Source organism: Leuciscus leuciscus (assembly GCF_965113295.1).
Source record: "Leuciscus leuciscus genome assembly, chromosome: 22".
Classification (NCBI taxonomy): Eukaryota; Metazoa; Chordata; class Actinopteri; order Cypriniformes; family Leuciscidae; genus Leuciscus; species Leuciscus leuciscus.
The window spans coordinates 11,018,731-11,040,728 of NC_138746.1; the positions used below are offsets into that span (position 1 = coordinate 11,018,731).

General features: G+C 37.1%; 1 protein-coding gene and 1 long non-coding RNA gene across 2 annotated transcripts in view; both read right to left on the bottom strand.

Moving 5' to 3' along the window:
* Positions 1 to 21,998, bottom strand: part of LOC309486745 — a 387,401-nt gene that overhangs the window by 69,611 nt on the left and 295,792 nt on the right. The gene's annotated exons all lie outside the window — the stretch shown is intronic.
* Positions 1,382 to 20,220, bottom strand: fam204a (family with sequence similarity 204 member A). Its single transcript, XM_082154164.1, has 7 exons — positions 19,792 to 20,220; positions 19,502 to 19,589; positions 18,124 to 18,157; positions 16,648 to 16,750; positions 14,036 to 14,125; positions 2,045 to 2,154; positions 1,382 to 1,648 (listed from the first exon to the last, which is right to left on the bottom strand). Exons 1-7 carry the CDS (start codon positions 20,032 to 20,034, stop codon positions 1,597 to 1,599), a joined length of 720 nt encoding a protein of 239 aa, XP_082010290.1. The 5' UTR covers positions 20,035 to 20,220; the 3' UTR covers positions 1,382 to 1,596.

Sequence of the window (21,998 nt, forward strand, 5' to 3'; positions counted from 1 at the left end):
CACTACAGTAATTTCTAAAAGCCTTAAAGATTTTAATCATAAGGAATCATTGGCCTGCAATCTTTTAAGACTTCATTTCCTAGTGATGTAACAATCACAATTTGACTGATGTATTAAAGATGGCATTTACAACAGAGCAGTGCTTTTCCTTCAGCGAGGGCTGAAACCATGCTCATTGCCTTAAGGCAGAACTGACAAGTTTGTGCTACACTTGTCAGTTGGCTGTTGTCAGGGTGGGTATGTCAAAGCCCTAAAAATTACAGATGTCTCCGCCTCAGGCCAACAGAGCATAAATCAAGGGAGTGAGTCTCCACATTCCCGCTAATGACCTCATGAGACAGAGCTGTGAAGGTGGGAGGGATGTTTAAAAAAGGAAGTGCTCAGCATAAAGAATCATTCTGCTAATTTATATATATATATATATATATTTATTTATTTATTTACACAAACTCACCCTCATCATGTGTTTTAAAACTCATGTGACTTACTTTCTTCTCAGGAACACAAGAGATGTTTCTAGCAGAATTATGCCATTGTTTTCAACACTATGAAAGCAAAAGGTGACCATAGCTGTCAAGCAAGATTTCCATTGATCAACAACTTATATTTTAGTCTCTCCACCCATTAAACTTAGACTAAGAAGTTTTCACATATAATCATATGGTTTCATTGGTGTTTTGTTGTGGGGGTTTTTTGGGAGCTTAACAGCTCCTGGTCCCCATTCACTTTAATTTGATGGGAATGAGCAGCATTAACATTTTTTAAAGCTTCTTCTTTTGCGTTCTTTGGAAGAAAGAAAATCATACAGGTTTGGAACAAAACAAATGATGGCAGAATTAGCATTTTTGGGTGAACTGCTGCTTTAAATAATTATATTAACATACTGTGATATAATCTATACATTCTATGCAGAAATAAATACATTTCATATTTTAAAAGAGCAGTCAACTGGATTTTATCTGATAAACAGGCTTATAAAAATGCACTGCCAACAGGAATCCTCTCAAAGATGCATCATGTGTTCAGTCCAGTGTCATACACGCCGTTCTCCATCTCCATGTTCGCTTTCTCCCTCACACACAGTCATCTTACACTCGAACCCGACTAAACTCCTCGTTTATGACTGCTCAAACCTCCTTACAGCCGACAAATTTCATTTTGCCCAGGCAAATCCTATTGCATATTATCCTGTACATTGCATTAGGCCCCTAATCTCTCCTTTCTCTTCCCTCGCTCCATACCTCCGTGGAAGAAAAAAAGCAGCTGCTGATTAACCCACTTACGGCAGTAAATAAATGGCGTGCGCGGTTGTACGCGCCAGATTTAATTATAAGAGAAAGAACGAAAATACATACAATAACGACCAATCTTACAATAATGGTGTGCTTATAGAATTTATTTAGCTATATAAAAATGACCCACAAATTTGAATGAATGACCAAAAAAGCTGATTCAGAGAGAAATAAAATGTTAAATGACAAAAAAGGGAATTTGAGCACGATAATAATGTATTATGAAAAGATTACCTCTAGAAACAATTACCACTATGCCAAATCTTTACTCATCTTTTTAAAAACATTTCAACTGATGTGAATGTCACATGAATCCCATATTGCTTTTGGTTTCCCATCTTTTCTTTGCTTCAAACCTAAAAATACAAACAAAAAAAACATTGAAAGTAACAAACTTGAGTTAAAATAATCAAGAATTTTAGAGTATTTTTTTTATAAAAGCAATGCAAAGACAAAGCAATCAAAGCAGATTCTTTTGGATAAATATACTTGCATATAATTGCAGTCAATGCAAACAAAATCTGTATATTGTGGTTAATTCTAGCTCACATTATTCAATGGGCATTCAGAGACTGACCAAAGAGATAAGCAGCACCCGCATACTCATTAGAAAGCTCTAGTGAATACACGAGTTAACACATAGTCCAGGAAAGAAGGGACATTTAAAGTGTGAAACGCAGAGTGACTTAATGAAATTGCAGGGTATCAGCACTGGGGACAGATAGAAGAAGGAAAAAAAAAACACAACAAACCCCCAAGCGATTTGCTTCCTCCTTTTTTGGGCTGCCCGGGAAGCCTCCGCTTCCTGTTTGGTGCTAGCGAAGTCACGGCAATCGGCGGCTTGTGCGATTTTCACGGCCAGCTATTGAGAAGGAGACAGAGACAAGCTCCATTAGCTGGAGAAAATCAGTCTGCCTGGCAAACCTCACCAACACTGCCAGTGCGTCAAGGTGGTGCTCGAAGAATGCCTCTGGTTCATATCTTCATCACTGCGAGGATGGCGTATCCCGCACGGACATGCACATGCTCGAGTTTGGAAAATAAAAAAAGAATTTGTGGTTCATAGATAGAAGTAGGACACCCAACCCTCCGTTCCACCACTCAGCATGGATGTGCATAATTAATGTTATTATCTCATATACTTAATCTGTTCATCTAAAGAGGACCTTTAATTCTGAAAATTGCAGTGCACGCACTTAGGAAGGCAAAATGAATGGAGGAGGGCGAGAGGCACATGTCGGCGGTATCAGTGAGGGGAAATGTGTGTGGGGTGGCTAGATTAATTCCAATAGCCAGAGTGACACAGAGGGCTCAGGAAACAAAAGGAGAGTCCGGGCCTCTTCCATCACTCCTGGGATGGGTTTATTATTGGACCGCAAGAAACTATGATAAACACTTGGAACAATTCGCAAATTATTTATTTTTTTACCCACTGTCTTTTTCTCGCTGCCTGTTTTTTTTTTTTTTTTTTTTTTGGGAGGGGATATGAGGGTAATTCTTTAGAACAGTAAAAGAACACAATCAGAGGGAACACAGACAAAAAAAAAAAACTCAATTGGTAATGAGGAAATGTGCCACCATTTTCGTAGGCTCAAAAAAACCTGGAGAGAGCAAGAGAGTGGAAAAAAATGTTTCAATTATAATTAAGTGGGATAAACTTTATTAGAAAGACTGAAACTAAAATATCTCCTAATGCATGCTGGGATTAGGCAGGTCAGAGCGAGCAGGAAGGAGAAATTAAACTCTAAAGGCTTTTTATCGCCATATTTCAGGAACCAAGGGTGTAAAATGTTCTAATTTGGGATACATTAAAAGCCATAAAGGTCTTTCAAAAAGATTAATGGTACTTTGCTTGGATTTAAGATAAGGCCTTTAGCAGGCTGAGAGAGCGGGGTTCCGGCTGGGCCCTCGAGGCATTCATCTATACAGGCACTTGGAAGATTTGTAAAGGCGTCTGCATAACCTGAGGCTAACACACTATGACAGTTTTTTTAAATCCTTGCCATTTTTTTGGAGGTTTTAAGAGCCATAAATCATGTTTTCTAGCAAGACAGCGCAGAGAGGGAAGTTATAATGGGTGATCATGCCCGTGTTTAGCGCAGATCTGCTCGCAGATAATTCACACCAGGGTGTTTTTGGAGAGGCGCGTTTAAGCGGAAAAGGTGCTAAAGCTATCGCGGATGGGAAACGATAAACATGACACAATAATGACATTGGTAAAAAGCAGAATTTTGAGACAACAAAATGAGAGGATGCCAAATGGCTTCTGAGGTTTAAATCTTAAGATTTATCTGCGTTTTCGACACAAGGATTACCCACATTAACCTGCGCTCCAGCTTTAACCAAATTTTGCCCCTATCACCAAAAATAAAGCCCCCCCCCTTCACTCTTCCACCCGGGACTCCCCAATTTTCACACACATTACTATTTTCAAAGCATTAAAGGTCTTAATTATTATTTTTTTAATCAGTCCAGTCTACAATCCACGATTGTCTTTACCGGGGCTCAACATTAATGTCAAGCAAGTTACCTAGGAGACAGAGCAGATCAAAGAGACAAAAAAAGAAAAAAAAAGCACTCTCAAATGTCTGATTAATCAAGCCTTGCAAACAGCTTATTTCTTTTAGCCTGCATGCAAGTATGAAAATGAGATTCGGAGCGCAGTACATTGTGCAGATTTGTTCATTCTTATCAGAACAAAGCCGGCGGCAGCTTATTTCATGGATCACTGGCACTGTCATCAGTGTAGCGCAGAGCAGGTGACAGCACTTCTTTCTGTGGCAAGAACAAAATTAGCAAAAAGTCGGCACAAATTAGCCTCTCATATTTTCCGTAATATGACATTATTTTTCATTTACTTTTTTGATCCACTTTTCATGATTTTCCCTCCTTTTTCATCCTTATCCCCCCCCTCCTTTTCCCTCTCTTGTGACTTAGTGCCAAATCCTTTCACATCAAATGCGGGCACAGAGGAAAAATGCAGGGCAGGAAAAAAAGGAATGAAAAATCACAATCCAAAATAAAAGGGGGGAAAAGTGGGCTTTTTGGGGGGGGGGTAACATTCACAACAAAAAGCGCTTGTGCTCTTTGTTCTAGGTAGTCACACTAAACCTTACCATATTTCCGTAAGAATTACATTCAGTGCATTTCCATTGTCGTTTACCTCTCTTCTCTCCTCTTTAAAGGAATTGTGTGCCATTTACGCCAGTCCTCAGCAAAGCCTTATTCAGTGCTGGGTTTATTTAGCGCTATTAATGATGTGACCTTTGAAAGGTCTGCGAGGGATGAATACCTTCTGCTCAGCCCTGTAACTGCAACGTGGGGCCACTAGGTGGGTTAAGTCAACAGAGGTGCAGTGCCTACTTGGTGTTGTATAGTAGATCAGTGACTGCCACAGTGGCTGCTGTGAAGTACACAAAAACACTAATGTGCAATATATGCATTCTGCATTCATTTACAATGCTAGTCCGTCCCCTGACGCCAGGGCATTGTTCATTCCTTTCATTTTTGAGCCTTCCACAAATATATGACAATAAAGGTTGCAAACTACTGTATATTGGAGCAAAGTATAAATATATAATGATATTATTTAGTGATAATATCTTTAAAAACTGGCTTTAAAAGAAATACGATTTTCTTGCCGCTGTTTAAAAAAGCTTTTAAATTAATTAAAACCGCATCTAACCCAGGCTCTCACTCGCACACACATAGTAGCAAACCATTAAAACTGCTACAGTTGTAAACTGGTTTATACAATAGCTGTTACACATAATATTCACTCTGTAAAACAGGTGACATACACACACCTTAAAGCAAAAATAACATGGACATAGTTGACTTGTATAAGGCTGGAATGATTAACAGATTAAGGCTGTTTGTGTTTGGTTTGTTTGGTTGTGACTTTAGTTGGCCAGATAGATAGTACTTACTAAATTAAATTAACTACTAAATTCCACATTAGAATATTACAAACCCCTCACCCCCACAAAAAATATTACCAATTTCAAAGGCCAGAAAGTTAGTAAGTGGAACCCATAACTTGCTTAATCAATTGATCATACCAACATCGTATATTAGGAACTTGTTACATTTTCTTACAAACACTGTTTTGCCTTTCTCTAATATCACCAATAAATCAATAACATTGTAATTCTGCTCTGTCATGCCAAACACGTTCAGTTAGAACAGATAGGAATTAGAGATGCACCGATTACAATTTTCTGGGCCGATTCCGATTTCCGATTTTTCATTAAGTTTGACCTGCCGATACAGATTTTAGCCGATTCCGATTTCATTTTTTCTAAGCACTTTACAGCACACACAAATATTTATTTTATATCTTTTCTGTAATAGAACATTTTACAATTTGCATAGTTCACACACATCTAAAGTGCAGTGTTATGGAATAACCATTTCCTTTTCACATTCAATATCCAAACATTTTTTATATATGTATTTAGCAAACTAAACGTCTGTATGAAAACAGGGAATGGCAATAAAATTATATATAAATAAAATAAAAAATAAATATAGCCTTGTAGTATAAAGATATTTCTCAAAGCACACACACACAGGCCTATAGATAGATTTACGATGACGTCACATTTCTCCCGCAACTCCTTACGGCGCCATCTTGTGTGTCAAGTGGGTCAAGCGTTTGTGTTACGGAGCATGATAATATCCTGAATCGGCATTATTCTGAACATGAAAATCATACGATTGTTCTCCGTTTGGCTGGAGTTAATGTTCAGTGCTGCACTTGTGAACATTTAGAGGTTTTGTGCTCTGGAGATGTGACACTTTATCTAATAATTTCCAAGATGGGCTAGCTAAATGCGCTAGCTCTCATCGGCTGTCAAATCGCTGTACCCAGGCGGCTGCTATCGACACAGCCCTTGAGAGGTGTTGGCTGGGCAGAAGCACACTCTGACGATTGTCCACCTTCATCACTTTCTCTGTGGCCACATCAGCTGGTCGAGCCAGAGACAGAGGCTACACCTGGAGCACATCGCTCCGTGCCTCTGCTCTCCATCTCTCTCCTACACTAAATTAGTTCGGAGCGTTGTGTTGTTGTTGTTTTTTTACCCAGATGGTGTTGTCGCCAGGTTTGGAGGAATTTGTCATCGTTATCTCAACACAAAAGAGTCAAAAATACTTTATATTAACTGGCTTTCTATTAATGCAGGACAGTGAATGAGCCATGTCTCCCAGTAGCTTACTGACAGCTTTGACACACAACATGGCGGCGCGCCGCAGAGGATAATGGGTAATTCGAGAAACGGAAACCCATCTATTGCAATCACTTGTACAAACTGAATAATAAAACAAGTTTAAATGGGTACATTTTCTATAAATATTAGTCTTCGTTTTCTTTTCTGACATTGCCTACTCCAGTTCTTGTTAAAACACGCAAATTCTGTGCATTTTGGGCACTTTTTTTGTGAATCCCTTTAGGCTATTTTGTCCATCAAAAGTGTGCTTTCCCTTTAATTGAGCGCGAGCAGTGCAGCAAATAGACTCGGCGCCGAAACACGCGCTTCACTGCTCGCAACGCTCCTGCTTGACGCTCACGCGCTGCTCCTGCTCCCGTTGTTAATGCACTCATTGATTAACATGCACGGCGAAAAAAAATACGCGCTTGCGGTCTGAACGGACGTAATTCACGAGGTTTCCTACATGTGTGTTCCGTGTGCACTTGTGATACTGATGTTGCACAATGTTAATCATGCGGCGCCCTAGTGCATTTGACCGGAGTTGTGCCGAATTTCGACCCCCTGCCAAATTATTACCCCCCTCGTTGAAGTCAGTACCTGATTGCCTAATCCTAACCCCACCCCTAATCCTAACTCCTCCCCCACAACTAATCCTAAACCTACCAATGCTAGGGGGGTAATAATTTGGCGGGGGTCGAAATTCGGCACAACACCGGCATAAAATCGGCATTTGTCAGACTGACCGGCCGGTCGCCGGTCACGGCCGATCACGTGAAAATCGGCCAATTCCGATCACCAGCCGATCAATCGGTGCATCTCTAATAGGAATAATCATAGCTTGCATTAAAATAATACCAAGGGAAATCTCATGGAAACCATTGCATTGCCTGAATGAAACGAAACAGGCCACGCTCCCGTGACAATACCCGACGCAATCCTTTCAACAAAAGTGACATATTGAGAGTCCTACACTTGATATCCTTGTATACAGTGAAAGATCCAGTTAACATAGCTTATCAGTCTCAAGGGGTTGGTGGGGGAAATAAGACAAGGAGTTCCTGTAATCTTGCCACCAACTTGACAAACAGCATTACAAGACATACAGAGAAGCAGCCTCTCTGAGGGGGATCTAGTTGGAAAAGCTCTCGGTATAATGCGCTTCTCTATGTTTCAGCCCCAATAATCTGATTCCAGATACATAAGACTGTCATCTTCAGGGAACAAGGGAGTGGAAAAAAGTCTGAAAGTTCGCTGGCTTTGTGCGCATTTCATTATCTTCCCTCTTCTGAGCAGGCAAGGCTTATTAGCAAGCTTTGAACTCACACTTACAATAATGTGCCATCAACAGTTTTATAAGCTAATTAGAAAAACAGTTTAATTAATGACTGACTGGCAATAAAATGGCAATCAGGGAAAAAAAAGGAAACGAGGGTGCTAAGCTTCCACTACCACCAATTAAGGGCTAATTACAAACAAATTATATATGTGTTTTGCTGTGGGCTTTCATTCGAAAAAAATGGCTTTAATTAAAAGAGAAAACATGCTAATTAATTAAACAGCACAAAAAATCTACATTGAAAAGTATGCTTTGTCTATTAAGTAATTAATGAAATACAATAATCCAAATGAGATTCCCCAGCATTTGATAAAAGCTTAGGACCCATTTCAAAACCCATTTCAAAATTAATGGGCAAAAATTTAATGCGAGTCATCTACAGATATAATAAAAGTTCATTCTGTGATAAATTGCTAATACTGAAAGAAATTGGAACAAAGAGGATAGTTTTTGCTTTGCAGTTTTCTTGTTGCCAGAGGGGCCCGCACAGGAGGAAGAGCCAGTCCGGGGTTTCGTTACAGATTGGGTGTTATAGACGGAGAAAAGGGCTAAAAATACCTAATCACGCTGCTTTAAAAATCAGGAGAAAGCCGTTAAGATGATTAATAATTAAATAAATAAATAGACATACATTATGTTTAATGCACCAAGCCATGGCAGCCTGTACAAAAGCCAACTATCTTCCTTCACAAATGCTGTCAAACTAGTGCATTTTAATTGGATTGGTGTCAATGAGTTTAACCTAACTGCAATACTGGCACTTCAAACAGCATGACACCCCTGTAAAGAACACACAAAGAACTTTGTCATTAGATCTGTCTGTTCGTAGTTACTGAGACACATTGTATTTCAACCGCATATTAGGACAAAACCCCAGCTGATTGCTCGGAGATGAAGCAATGCAACACATTTAATAGGTGTACCGATCATAATAAAGCCAACGCGAATGTATAATCTTGACTGTGACGCAAAAGAAATGCGAGCATCTAACTCGCATACTGAAGAATATATGTGCCTGTGTTCTCGAACTCTCGCTAGCTCCCCCGACTTTATCTTTTTGCGCCCCCTCCAACAACTTCTTTTCAGACTGCGTCTCCTTTTAATCATTTTCATATTGTCTGACTCCTGGAGAACTTGAAATGGACGCAGAACCCCCCACTGCTCGAGACTAGAAAGTCTACGTTTTGAAGTGGTAATGCGGAGCTAATATTTGTGATCAGGGCAAAGAAAAACTGTAGGAAATAATAAAGTGTGACAGTCCTTTGTTCAGCGTTGCTCAGTTCGTCTTTACCACTGAGACTCAAACTGCAGCTCTTGTTATTAAAATATGCTTAGAAGGCTCAAGGAAACCCCTTAAAAATAAGTTGACGGAAGTAATTCATTCTCTACAGACAAAAGCCATTCAAAATCAAAACATCTGAAAACAATGAATCTAAAAGTCACAACAGAAACAACATTATCAAACAGTCACAGTTTTGCCATAATCTCTGAAAGGTAAACTAAATTATGTTCAAGGTATTATATTGCGGTCCTAAAGTCTGAGACCTGAAACTCTTCCAACAATGGGAAGATGTATTTGGCAAAACATGTTCCAAAACAGGGTTTTCACAGCGTAACCATAAAAAAAGATTCCCCAAAGAATCTTTCAGTGAACAGTTCTTCACACTTTTTTATTTGTGTGAAGAACATTTTAATAATCTAAAGAACCCTTTTCCACTATCAATAACCTTTTGTGCAATCAAAAGGTTTTATGGATGTAAAAGGTTCTTCATGGAACCATCAATGCCAATAAAGAACCTTTATTTTATAAGAGTGTACTTTTAAAAGGTCAGTTGGATTTTGGACTAGTACCTGTGTCTTTGTTTGGATAGAAGATAAGCAGTGAAGAATTTGATAATACTGTATTTAATTATAATCAATTAAAAAGCTTTCACCTTTTACACAATTTTTATAAAACGCTTTGTGAATAAAAAACAAACACAATTAAACCTTCTACAGAATATCTGAATACACTTTCATGAAAGGAACATCTCAAAGAACCCTTTGCTATCCACATTTGTGTTTAAACACTTAGACAAAGATGAAAGCCCACATAACACACTCTTTTTATGATAACTTGAAAGAAGGTTTTAACAAATTGCTTTAATTTGCAGATTAAAGGAAACATGGAAAATATCATCATATGATTAAAAAAAAAGCTAAACAAGGAAGCAACCGATAATTTGGCTACATTTAAACATTTCAAAACAGCCGATTGTCTTTTTTTATATTAAAGCATAAAAACTTTTGATTTGAGAGAAAAGAAAAAAAGTTTACAGATTAACCGGTTTTGACCAATACAAATCCCTCTATTCCATGCATTCATTAAAAACAAGGTGCTCAAAAAAATAAAATAAAAATAGCATGACCTTTAGAATATCACTGTCTCACATCAACTTCTAAACCCTTTAATTTAACGCTGTATTAGCATGTAAACATATTACAGAATGTATGATATTTCATAGAGCAGTAAACACAAACATTATTAGAACCTTGAAATTGAGGCTTGCCACAGCTGGGATTATTGCCTGTTCACTGCATTATTTCAAACAGCTGTCTGCAACAACATTTATCCTGGGCAGAGCGCTCTGTGGCCGCACGGAGCGCTGTGATAATGAATACTAGACGGATTAGAAATCAGGGCATAAAATGCTTCACTAATACCCAAATTGCCCCCAAGGACTCTTTAAAAGGAACAACATATTTCTGTTTATCTAGTATATAGTTGGTTGTGTAGTGGTTAAATCCATTCAAATAAAATAATAATAGCACATTGAGCTCTGGTATTCATATGGGACATGCAAGTTCAAATCTGGCATGCAACTTTCGGATCATTTTCCTCCCTTTTAATCTTTCTATCTTTTTCTTTTCTTTACTTCCCTCCAAATAAAAGTGGTAAAAAGGCTAAATTTTGAATAAACAACAGCTACACTACTGTTCAAAAGATAGCCAGTAAGATAATTTTTTCTGAGAGAAGTTCAAATTCAACCAGGATGCTTTAAACTGATCAAAAGTGAGAGAAAAACATGTATAATGTTACAAAATATGTATTTCAAATAAACGCTGTTCTTTTGAACTTTCTATTCATTGAGGAAAGCTGTAAAAAATTGTATCACAGTTTTCACAAAATTATTAAGCTGCCCAACTGTTTTCAGCATTGATAATAAAAAGAATAGAGCACCAAATCAGCATATTAGCAAGATTTCTGAAGTATCATGTGACACTGAAGACTGGAGTAATGCTGCTGAAAATCCAGTTTTGTAATCACTGGGATAAATTACATTAAAAAATATATTAAATTAAAACATTACTTCAAAATGTTACAGTTTTACACTATTTTTGATCATATAAATGCAGCCTTGTTGAAAATAAGAGACTTATAAAATTACTGACCCCAAACTTTTGAACAGTGCTACATATGTAGCTACACTGACACACATATGTAGGCATTAAGTTTGGCTACAATAACAAATGGTGCAACTCATTTACCTACATCTGAAACCCTTCAAATTTTAGAAATAATCTTCCATGTGCAAACAACCCACCCTATCAATACACAAACTACATGAGAATGATGTTACCATTAACATGACTGAGGAAAGTTTGGATACAAAGAAAGAACATGCAAGTTTGATCTTCTCTTGGCACGTTCACACAAAAAAACTTCCATACCTACATCTCAGGGATGCTGAATCAATCTATATAGAGCATAAGAGACATGTCCAGCAGATGACAAATGCACATTACCTGGTGAAAACTGTAATGCACAGTCTTTAGTGGAGAACAAATAAAGCAGCTAACAGTGGCATTACTGCACAGCGACTGCCAGTGTTCTGTCAGAGGCAGACCTCAGCTGTCTGGCTGAGCGAGAGATTCGAGACTGCTAAGTCTGCTCAAATCCACTGATGCTCTAAGAAGCTTTCTGTGACAACATGGTCCTGGTAAGTCAATCAAAGAGGAAAGCCATGCAGTTTGTGTTTGTGTTTTTACCTGCAAGCCATGGCAAACTAATAACGCAGCCCGCTATAATTACAATACCAGTGTTATTTGATAAGAGGCACTAACCTTAAACATTTCAGTGCTGTCATTTGCAAGCATTTAGACAGCATGATGGCATCTCTGAAATTCTTTACCTGCTTTTGAAGTCTAGATAAACTCTCTGTGAAGGAATGCTTAAATCTGCCATTCTCAACCAAACAAAAGAACAAAGGCAAAGGCTGATATAGCCGTGTGGCATCACAATGAAGCCCATGTAATGATGAAATGTTTCCGAGAATGGTTTCCAAAGAAACCGTTATGTCTCTGTCTACCTGGGAAAGAAAAAGATAAAACCACAGAGATACTCCAGAGATAAGCGTAAGAGGCATCTGTATGGATTACCATGTAAAGACTCTCAGAAGAAAATTGCCTATAAACCAAGGGCCTGTTGTTGGCATTACTGAGCTATTTAATGCTTGTTCCCGTGGCTCTACGCCTGTTAGGAGCGTGATTATCACCTTGCTTTGAACTGATTCAAATCAACAATCAACAGCACCACAATATGATTTCATTAGTGTGGAGTAAATGGTGTCATTTTCGCATTTACGCCAAGAGAAACAGAAGCTGTAATTGATTACGTAGGAAACTAATATTTGAGGTTAACACGATTAACACTGCTCCTCCCAGTTGGATGGGAGAGCTTTATCGAAGCATGACCTGAGACTGTTTTATCCACAATTAAACTATAAAATTAATCTTAATAGAAAATTAATTATTGTAGAAACTGAAAACTACATTTAAATACACCAAAGCCAGGAATAAATACAGCTGCAGTACAGCAATAAACCGTAAAAGAAAATTATCACAAAAAGGATTTGCAGAATGAGTATCACAAACCACTTAGTACACCTAAATATAAAGTTATTACCAGAAGATTAATTACCACTTTATGCAATATGTTGTAATGCACAGCATGATGAAATAAAGCTGGTTCAGTGTTGGTATGCAGACTGACACCTGCTATAAAATCTGCCTGACAACATAGAATAAACGAACGAATGAGAACAAATGAAAGAAAGAATGAAAGAAAGAACGAACTAACAAATGAAATTAAGAATGAACGAGAGAAGAAAGAAAGAAAGAAAGAAAGAAAGAAAGAAAGAAAGAAAGAAAGAAAGAAAACGAACGAATGAGAAAAAAATGAAAGAACGAAATTAAAGAAAAAGAACGAACAAAAGAGAGAAAGAAGGAAAGAAAGAACGAACTAACAAATGAAATTAAGAATGAACAAGAGAAGAACGAAAGAAAGAAAGAACGAAAGAAAGAACGAAAGAAAGAACAAAAGAAAGAAAGAACGAAAGAACGAAAGAAAGAAAGAAAGAGCGACAGAAAGAAAGAACGAAAGAAAGAAAGAACATTTGCACAATTGTTCTTTTGTCAAAGCACTTCTGCATTAAAAACACTTGGTTTGGGGTGGACTGAGTGACTGAAGAAATAAAAATCATGTTTTCTATAGAAATGTTTAGAAGTCACCAAATGTATAGATAAGTGGACTGGAAGCACACACCCAAATCTTTTCTGTACTAAACGGTTGAAGGTTGACAGTGAACATCAATTCCACACAGTAATGCTGAAATCAAAGCATAGGCCGGAATTTAGTGGAATGCATTTCAGATTCCATTGAATCAAAGTTGCGAGGCTTAAAAATATTGCCCGCTATGATTGCCCCAACTTCAGAAAAGTTGAATGTCTTTTTAACTGCAATTACAGCTGTGCGAATGTTACATTTTCTGCCAAATTAGCTTCGAAGCGCTTGATCCTACGTACACTCCTAAAATGTGTCTTTTTTAAAACTGCAGGCACTGTATTTAGGTATGAGCCCACTTCAAAGGTGTAAAACTGGCACCTTGAAAATGTTTTAGCGCTCGGGTTGAAAGCATTGTAGCCTTCATTAAAAGGCAGAACCGAAAGTTCTATAGACACAGCCGTACTTCTAACTGGGGGAGGGCTTTCCATTAACTTTAGTGTAAAAGGGTTGCAAGACTTTCAGCCCAAGTGTGTGTGAATGTGTGTGTGTTTGTAGCCTCTGTCTTTGCAAGGCAAAATGTCCGCAGACCCATTAGCTCAATTTGTCACAGTTGGCGCGCCCCCCGAGATGGCTTATCTGGGCAACATACCTCTCGAGTAGCAAGACTGTCACTCAGTTCTTCAGCCTTCCCATAGTCCCCTTCAGCGATGGCACTCTCTATGCTCTTTTCCAGGCCTGACTGAAGATGAGAAGGAGGGAAATAAAATGAAGTGATTTTCAAATAGAAATAGAAGGACGAGAAGAAGAAAAAAAAAATCAAAGAGTAACTTAAAAACTCCCCCAGGCATTCTTTTTAATATGATTGCCATTACAACAAATATGTAGATTTCCTCTCGTAAATGAAAATCGTTGGTTGATTAAATATTAGGCAAAAAAATCTGTCTAGCCACAGGAGGTTACCAAACAGAAATGTTGGTCTTTAATTAGATATTTCCATCAAAGCGGCAGGACTGGTGGAGCAGAGCTCTCTGTCTGCTACTACAGATCTTCATAAGACAAATCCCAAAAAACAAAGACAAAACATTCTCATTTTCTACCAGTTTCACTCATTCTAGATGTGTCTGTTGCTCCTTATGGTAAAAAAACAACAAAAAAAACATGAAAAACCAGCAATGCATACATAATGCAATACATACTTCAATTCGTAATTATTCCTAAGCTAATGTATATTCAATGCTGTGATTTCAGAAACGGTCATATAATATTAATTCTGCTTAGGTAAACATTTCAGAGGGATTGTTCCAATCAGCCTCACTCACAACTCCATTAAAATGTACTTTCACAGCATACGCTCAGCCTTTTAATAATGTTTAATCCATAAAAAAAGATATAGCCTTTGAAAGCGAGGGAAAATGGAGCAGCAGAGCTGTCTAAATTAACAGGACAACCAGATATATATATAATCAAAACAATATTTTAACTCAATAACCCAATATTTTAACTTGCTAATGCAAAATTACTTGAGCTCAACATTAAACGATACAGACAATTGAATTAGTAGCGTTTTCCTACTTAAAACAAATTACATTTGCCAATATTCTGCTTACATGACAATTTATAAATTAAAATAACTGCAAAAAAAATGTTTTGAGCTATTGCTGCAGAATGATAAGTAATGTGCATTAGTGCAAAAATGGCTTGAAGTTACAAATGAATTAGTTCTGTTTACAAAGCTTTGCACTTAAAGAGACTTATTTATAGAAAATGTAATCAGGAAACTCCTGCATGACAAAATTAAATTATGAGCCAATGTACAAAGTCAGCTTTCTTGAATCCTTTTCTCACATATTCTACTCTCATCTCACAAGGAACAGAAATCATACACTGTAAAAAGATATATTATTGCTTTAAATGAAATTAGCTGTACAATATATAAAGCAAACCTCTGCACAGACGCCACAGGGGAAAAAAAAAGCTATTCCTGCTATAACAGCTAGTGTTGATAAGGTGAATTCTGTTGAGTAAATGCATGTTTACAAATGTTTTTTATGACACAGACTCAGAGCAAGTAAAGCAACAATGTTTATGAGCCAGCAAAATGCAGCCATACACACTAAATTCCAACATAAATCCTAATATAATTGAAAAAGAAAATAATATATTAGATATTAAATGGTTTAATGGCTCTTTAATTACTTCTTTGCACTGTAAAAGTTAATTAAAAACAAAAAGTATTACAATCTACCCTGCACTTTTTCCTATTATAATTTTTTTAATCATATTTTCCGTTTATCTGTTAGAAGATCAGAAATGTTTTTTTTTAAATCATGACTTGAGAGTAGATTTATTACCAAACGTTAAAATTCTCAAAAAAATTCATTTTCCTCACACCAATTTCTAAAATCAACCAATTTTTTATTGGATTCATAATATGATCTTTATTATCATAATCAGTTCATAATCATAATTCATAATCAGATCTTTATTTCAAATCCAAACATTTCATAAACGTTTAAACAGTTTGAAGAAGTTTCATTTTCAAAGGTTTCAAATCAGAATAAGCACACATTAATATTAAAGGAAGTATTAATATAACTAATACGAAAGGGCTATGCACCAATCATCTCTACGAAACTACAGCAACATTTTTAACAAAATGTTGAAACTCAAGGAGGCTGATATTCAATACCAACTTAAATGTGATGATGGAAGAGTGGGTAATACTAAAAACAGGTCCATTTACAGAGGACAAATAATGGCATATGCTGTGTTATTATATTCTTTATGCAGGTCTACGTATGATGCCCTTTCAGCTTCTGAGTGAGGAAAATCTTACTGTCGTTTGTTACACAAGCTGTCCAGTGTATTTGATTTGCAAGCGTTCCCCTCCCTATCTCTGAATTACAGCATTACAGAGAGCTCCTGACTCCATTGTACTGTGGCTTTCAATGGAGAAATCCACCTCATATGAGAAATATTAAACACCAACCAGAACAGACAGTGCAGCTACATCCTCATGTCAAGATTAAGGTAATCTCATCATTAAATATAATATGATCTATTCTGTTATGCTCAGTGTCATGTGGAAGAAAGGACGCCTCCTCACTCTGTCTTTCACATTTGATAGAGGAAACAATTACGAGTTACATATACAGTCGACAGAGAACAGAGAGAGGCAGTGGGATAAAAATGCTTTCAGCATCAGAGTGGAATTAAGACACCCACAGAGTGGTAGAGGAAGATGGAGGAAATCATTGTTACCATGAGAGGAGGTCTGCTACAAGGAGGAGGCTTGAGTCTATCATTGATGCCAAAATACTGCGTGAGCTCCTTCCAGTGCTCCTCCTGTTTCTCTTCAGGCTCCCTGGGCAAAGACACAGAATGACAAGTCTTTCTGTTATTATTATTATTCACTTCAGGACTAGCATGCACACTTTGTGAGATTCAATTATTTTCTGCTATAACTAGTGAGTTACAGAGCCGGTATATATGTGTGCTTAGTGAAATAGGCAGGAGGTTTCAAATATGAAGAATTTTGTACTTAGATGTTCTACTTGTTCCCCTCAAGTCTGGAATACACCACAACTTTTAAAATTAAAAAAGATTTTAAAACACTAAGCATCATACAGCTACGCACTTGAGAATCACACACTACCAGAACACAAGCTCACGTCAAAACATACACCTTGTTGCTGAAAGACACAAGACAAATGAAAACAATCACTGTGTCCGAAATTGAATACTTCCCTTCTAGGCTATATAGTATGCGAAAAGCAATACGCCAAAAAAGCACTGTTATGTATGCTGTGTTACGCATCAAATACATAGTACTCGAAAAACTGTAGGCAAAAAGTACCAGGATAACTTACTACTTCCTCCAAGATTCTGAGGCGTGCATTTGATGGACACTTTACTATCCCATGAGGCCACGGGAGAGGATTTATGAATGCCAGTGAAGCAACGCAGCTAATGCTGGTAGGTCACGTAACATTAACAACATTGCAGATGTAGTACGTCCAAATTTCATTCATTCTCCACATTTTCATACTACATAGAATGTACGTTTTTTAATAGTCATGAAGTACATTCAAATTCAAATGCTGGGCAGTTGTGGCCTAATGGTTGGAGAGTCAGACTGGTAACCCGAGGTTGCAGGTTCGATTCTCAATACCGGCAGGAAATGACTGTGTGCCCTTGAGCAAGGCACCTCACCCCCAATCACTCCCTGGGCGCCACAGCAAAAATGGCTGTCCGAGTGTGTGTCCAAATTCTGAGTATGGGTTACCATACTTGGCCTTCATGTCACTTTCAAATGTAGTACATACTCAGAAAGTATGCACATTTTTCGATACACCTAATGTGTTCTAAAATAAGCTCAAAATATCAAACATGTTTGATTCTGTCCAACTGGACGGATTCATAGTCTGAAGCTTAAAAGTTTTGTGCCGCTCACATACTATGCGAAGAGTTGTGTAGTGTATTATAGAGTAATAATGTAATATTTCTCACATCAGTCAGTGAACAAATAAAACATTTCAGAAATATATTTCAATTTATGCATTCCTTCACCACTGAAAAACAAATAAAAAAGTTAAAGTTTGTTAAGCCTAAGGAAAGTTGTTTACACATGTTTCGCTCATAGACCTGCTGACTAATGTAATGATGTTTGTTTGAATGGTCTACTTTGGAAGCACTTTGGTCTAGTCATCATTAACTCTCCATAATTGTCCACCATACCTTTTCTGCTCAGTGTCGCAATTCTGTGTCCCACCTGTTTGAGGTATAAAAAACAAAATAAGTGAATTCAATGTGTCTAAAAAGGTATGCACATGCATTAAGGCATATTTATTAGAAAGCGTACAATTGTGTTGTTTATCTCCACAAGTAGAGTACATGTGAATTATATTAGTTCTACTGTAGTAAATCTTACTGGACACCCAACAACCAAAACAAAGTGCATGGCATCATTGTGACGGCAAGGGAAACTCCTTTTTTTTTAAACTTGCATTGTTTATGATTGCATGGAAATCTTGAATACATCAGATACTATAAACCATAACAGAAATAGTATAGTCAAGTCAAGTCAAGTTTATTTGTAAAGCGCTTTTCACAATACAGATTGTATCAAAGCAGCTTCACAGTATTAAATTAAAATAATACAACAAAGTTTGTTTCAAGAGGAATTTATTGATTGATATAATTAAATTAAATATCCCCAAAATATCCCCAACTGAGCAAGCCAAAGGCAACAGTGGCAAGGAACCGAAAAACTCCATCAAGTGACCTAATGGTGTCCTAAAACTCCATCAGGTGACCTAATGGAGAAAAAAAAAACCTTGGGAGAACCCAGGCTCAGTCGGGGGCCAGTTCTCCTCTGGCATTTATGAGCTAGAGGCCGGATTGTAGTTTGAACTGTAGGATTATATGAATGCCTGGCTGAAGAAATGCGACTTTAATCTAGTTTTAAACTGGGAGAGCGAGTCTGAGCAACAAACAGTATCAGGAAGACTATTCCAGAGTTTTGGAGCCAAATGTGAAAATGCTCTCCCTCCTTTGGTGGTTCTGGATATCCTAGGTATGACCAAAAGCCTTGAATTTAGTGATCTTAAAGAGCGCGATGGATTATAGGGCGATAGAAGATCCGTTAAATAGACTGGAGCGAAGCCGTTTAGGGCTTTATAAGTCAGTAGCAATACCTTGTAATTAATACGGAACTTTATAGGTAACCAATGCAGTGATGATAAAATCGGTAGTTAGCCTATATGATCATATTTTCTTGATCTCGTAAGAACTCTAGCGGCGGCATTTTGGACTAACTGTAGCTTGTTTATTGAGGATGCAGGACAACCAGCTAATAAAGCATTACAGTAATCCAGTCTCGAGGTCATGAATGCATGAACTAACTTTTCTGCATCAGAAACTGATAGCATATTACGTAGCTTAGCAATGTTTCTAAGGTCGAAAAAGGCTGTTTTTGTAACATATGAAATATGATTTTCAAAAGACAGGTTGCAATCGAGTATAACACCCAGGTCTTTTACTGTAGAGGATAAAGTAAGTGGAGGATAAAGTAACTGGAGAAAAGCACTGGTATATAATGAAAAAACAACTTGACCTTGCTTGTGGCGCCTTTTCCTTTGCCGTTTAGTTTGTGGTTGCTTCATTCTCTGATCATCTTTTGCTCTTTGGAGATCTTTGAACCTCTGCAAAGAGATATCAAGCAGTGATACTCACATAATGATATTAAAATAAATGCTGATTGAATGAATGCAACTTGCTTTGTTTATACTGCAGTGTTTAAATAGCCTATGCTGCACAATTCGAACTACAATACAAAATTTGATCAATCCATGACTCTTGCAATATAACTGCATATAAATACATAACTTCGGTCAGTCCACGTACTTGCCAGTTATCCAAGGAAACTCCAGGGAGACACTCGTCCCCAGATGCATCATAATTGTGCAGATCAGTTTTTGTCGTATTGCATTCATCCTGTAGACAAATTGGATGTGGCTCTGTGCCTGACTGAAGTGAGAGGTGCTCGTCTGTCTGTACTTGTCTATTTTCTGATGTTACCCCTTCATCATCATCATCAGAGCTCAGGTCAGCCTCAGTGAGACCCGGCGGCAGAAGTCCACTGTACATATTAAATCTGGCGAATCATCAAAAACGCAACTGTCGCAGACTTCCGCATTATTCTGTGTCACAAAATGGAGGTGATTTATGTATAAAGCAAATATATTATTAAATGAAACGGATGATAAAACGACATCACAATATTTCAGCGCACTACACCAATACGCTTACCGTTGACTTCTGTATTTCCGCGTTTTGAACATAGAGCTTTATTATTGGACCGGCGAAGGAGCGAAAGCTGTAACAGAAACGCTGATTGGTCACGTTAATCTCATTATGAAATTGGATCCTTCCTTTTACAAAATAGAGGAAGCTGCTGTTCTGTGTCATGAATAATAGTTCACGACTAATATTTTTTGTTAATTCGTCTATTTCTGTATTATAATAATAATAATAATAATAATTATTATTATTATTATTATTTTTACTACTACTACTAGGCTATTACTACTGCTATTACTTAATATATTCCTGATTTTTATATCTTTATCCAATTGCTTTTTTGTTATCAAATTTGTTAAATATGTATCACGTTTAACAATCTAATCTAAATAGATTGTGGGTGGATATGTGGGCCTTTTTTAGCCATGAAGAAATTGCCAAATTAAAATGTTAAAATTCATTAAACATGAAAATGATATCTAGCCTATTGCATCAATTACTTTATTCCTCTAAAACTTTGGGAGTTTTGTTATTTCTGGTTGTGAAAATTATAAATAGAACTTACAAGCCTATTAAATGGACTGTAGATGTCTATCACTCACAGACTCGTTTTCATTCATGACAAATTAAATATGGCTTCTAGCCTGAATAAGGTACCTTGACCAAAAATATTCCTAATGAAAATACATATTATGCAGTAGCAGCAAACTTTAAGGTAAGAATTAGTAAACTTATTGAAACATTGTTTTAGCTGATTCAGTTATGAAAATCTTATATAGGCAATTTTTTTTAAACTTTTTTTTTTAACGTTTTTTACAAATGGCAAACTAAAACACAATTACTCATGTTTTCCAGAGTGATAAGAATGCTCTTATATGAGCAATGTCTCCCAATTTATTCAGACAGCTGAGGGCATCACCACATTATTATTCAAATGATTAGCATGCTAATCTTGTTTAGCCTGTGGCACTGGCAGACGAAAAACACTGATGCTTAAATTGCTTATTTATATCAAATAACATCAGTTTTCTGTTTTGTTGCTAAATAGGGGTGGGCTTTGTGCCTAATTGCAAAATCACCTATTTACTTTAATGATTTATTTAGTGTGCACAGATTCTGAGGCAACAAGCTCATTTGTATTGTTATAATGTCACAAATTTTCATCAATATAATTTCTGCTTGATATGCCTCCAGCGGGGGTGCCACTAGTTTTGAATGTGCCCAGCAATTTATCTCTCTTCCTCTTTCTCATTTGCTCTCTCTCTCTCTCTCTCTCTCTCTCTCTCTCTCTCTCTCTCTCTCTCTCTCTCTCTCTCTCTCTCTCTCTCTCTCTCTCTCTCTCTCTATGTAGCCTATTTTCTATAACCTGAGTGAGCATTGCTCCTTGTTTGTGCTCACTTCTGCTTTAGTCGAGTTTATTGTGTTGACCTGACCTTCTTTAAGTATTTATTGACAAAATGTGGTCCTGTTGACTTTTTTTTTTAACCCTGTAAAGCTTGATATGAAATAACAGTATGAAAAATACACTTTTATTGAACCTTTAGACAAAATCTAATACAAGAAAGCATATGTGTATAATGTTTGATGTGTTATATGTATCGTATTTGTATGGCCCATATAGTAAAATATGAGAAAATGGAGCTCATGCATTTAAGGCAGAAATAAACACTTTAATCAGAGACCCAAACTGAGCTAAAATGCAATTTGGTGCAGATCCTGATATTTATATGGCCAAAACGTATAATGAACTTTTGATTTAAATATGTTGAAAATAATAAAAAAGTATGAACTATCGATCAGATGAAGGCACG

Bases quoted from the DNA above. Each gene is read 5' to 3' on its own strand.
- fam204a (XM_082154164.1), bottom strand. From the start codon at position 20,034: ATGTACAGTGGACTTCTGCCGCCGGGTCTCACTGAGGCTGACCTGAGC. The intron at 19,590-19,791 runs GTACGTGGACTG...ATCTCTTTGCAG, and splicing joins TTTCCTTGGATAACTGGCAA to AGGTTCAAAGATCTCCAAAG. The intron at 14,126-16,647 runs GTAACAATGATT...TCTCATCTTCAG, and splicing joins GTAGCAGACCTCCTCTCATG to TCAGGCCTGGAAAAGAGCAT.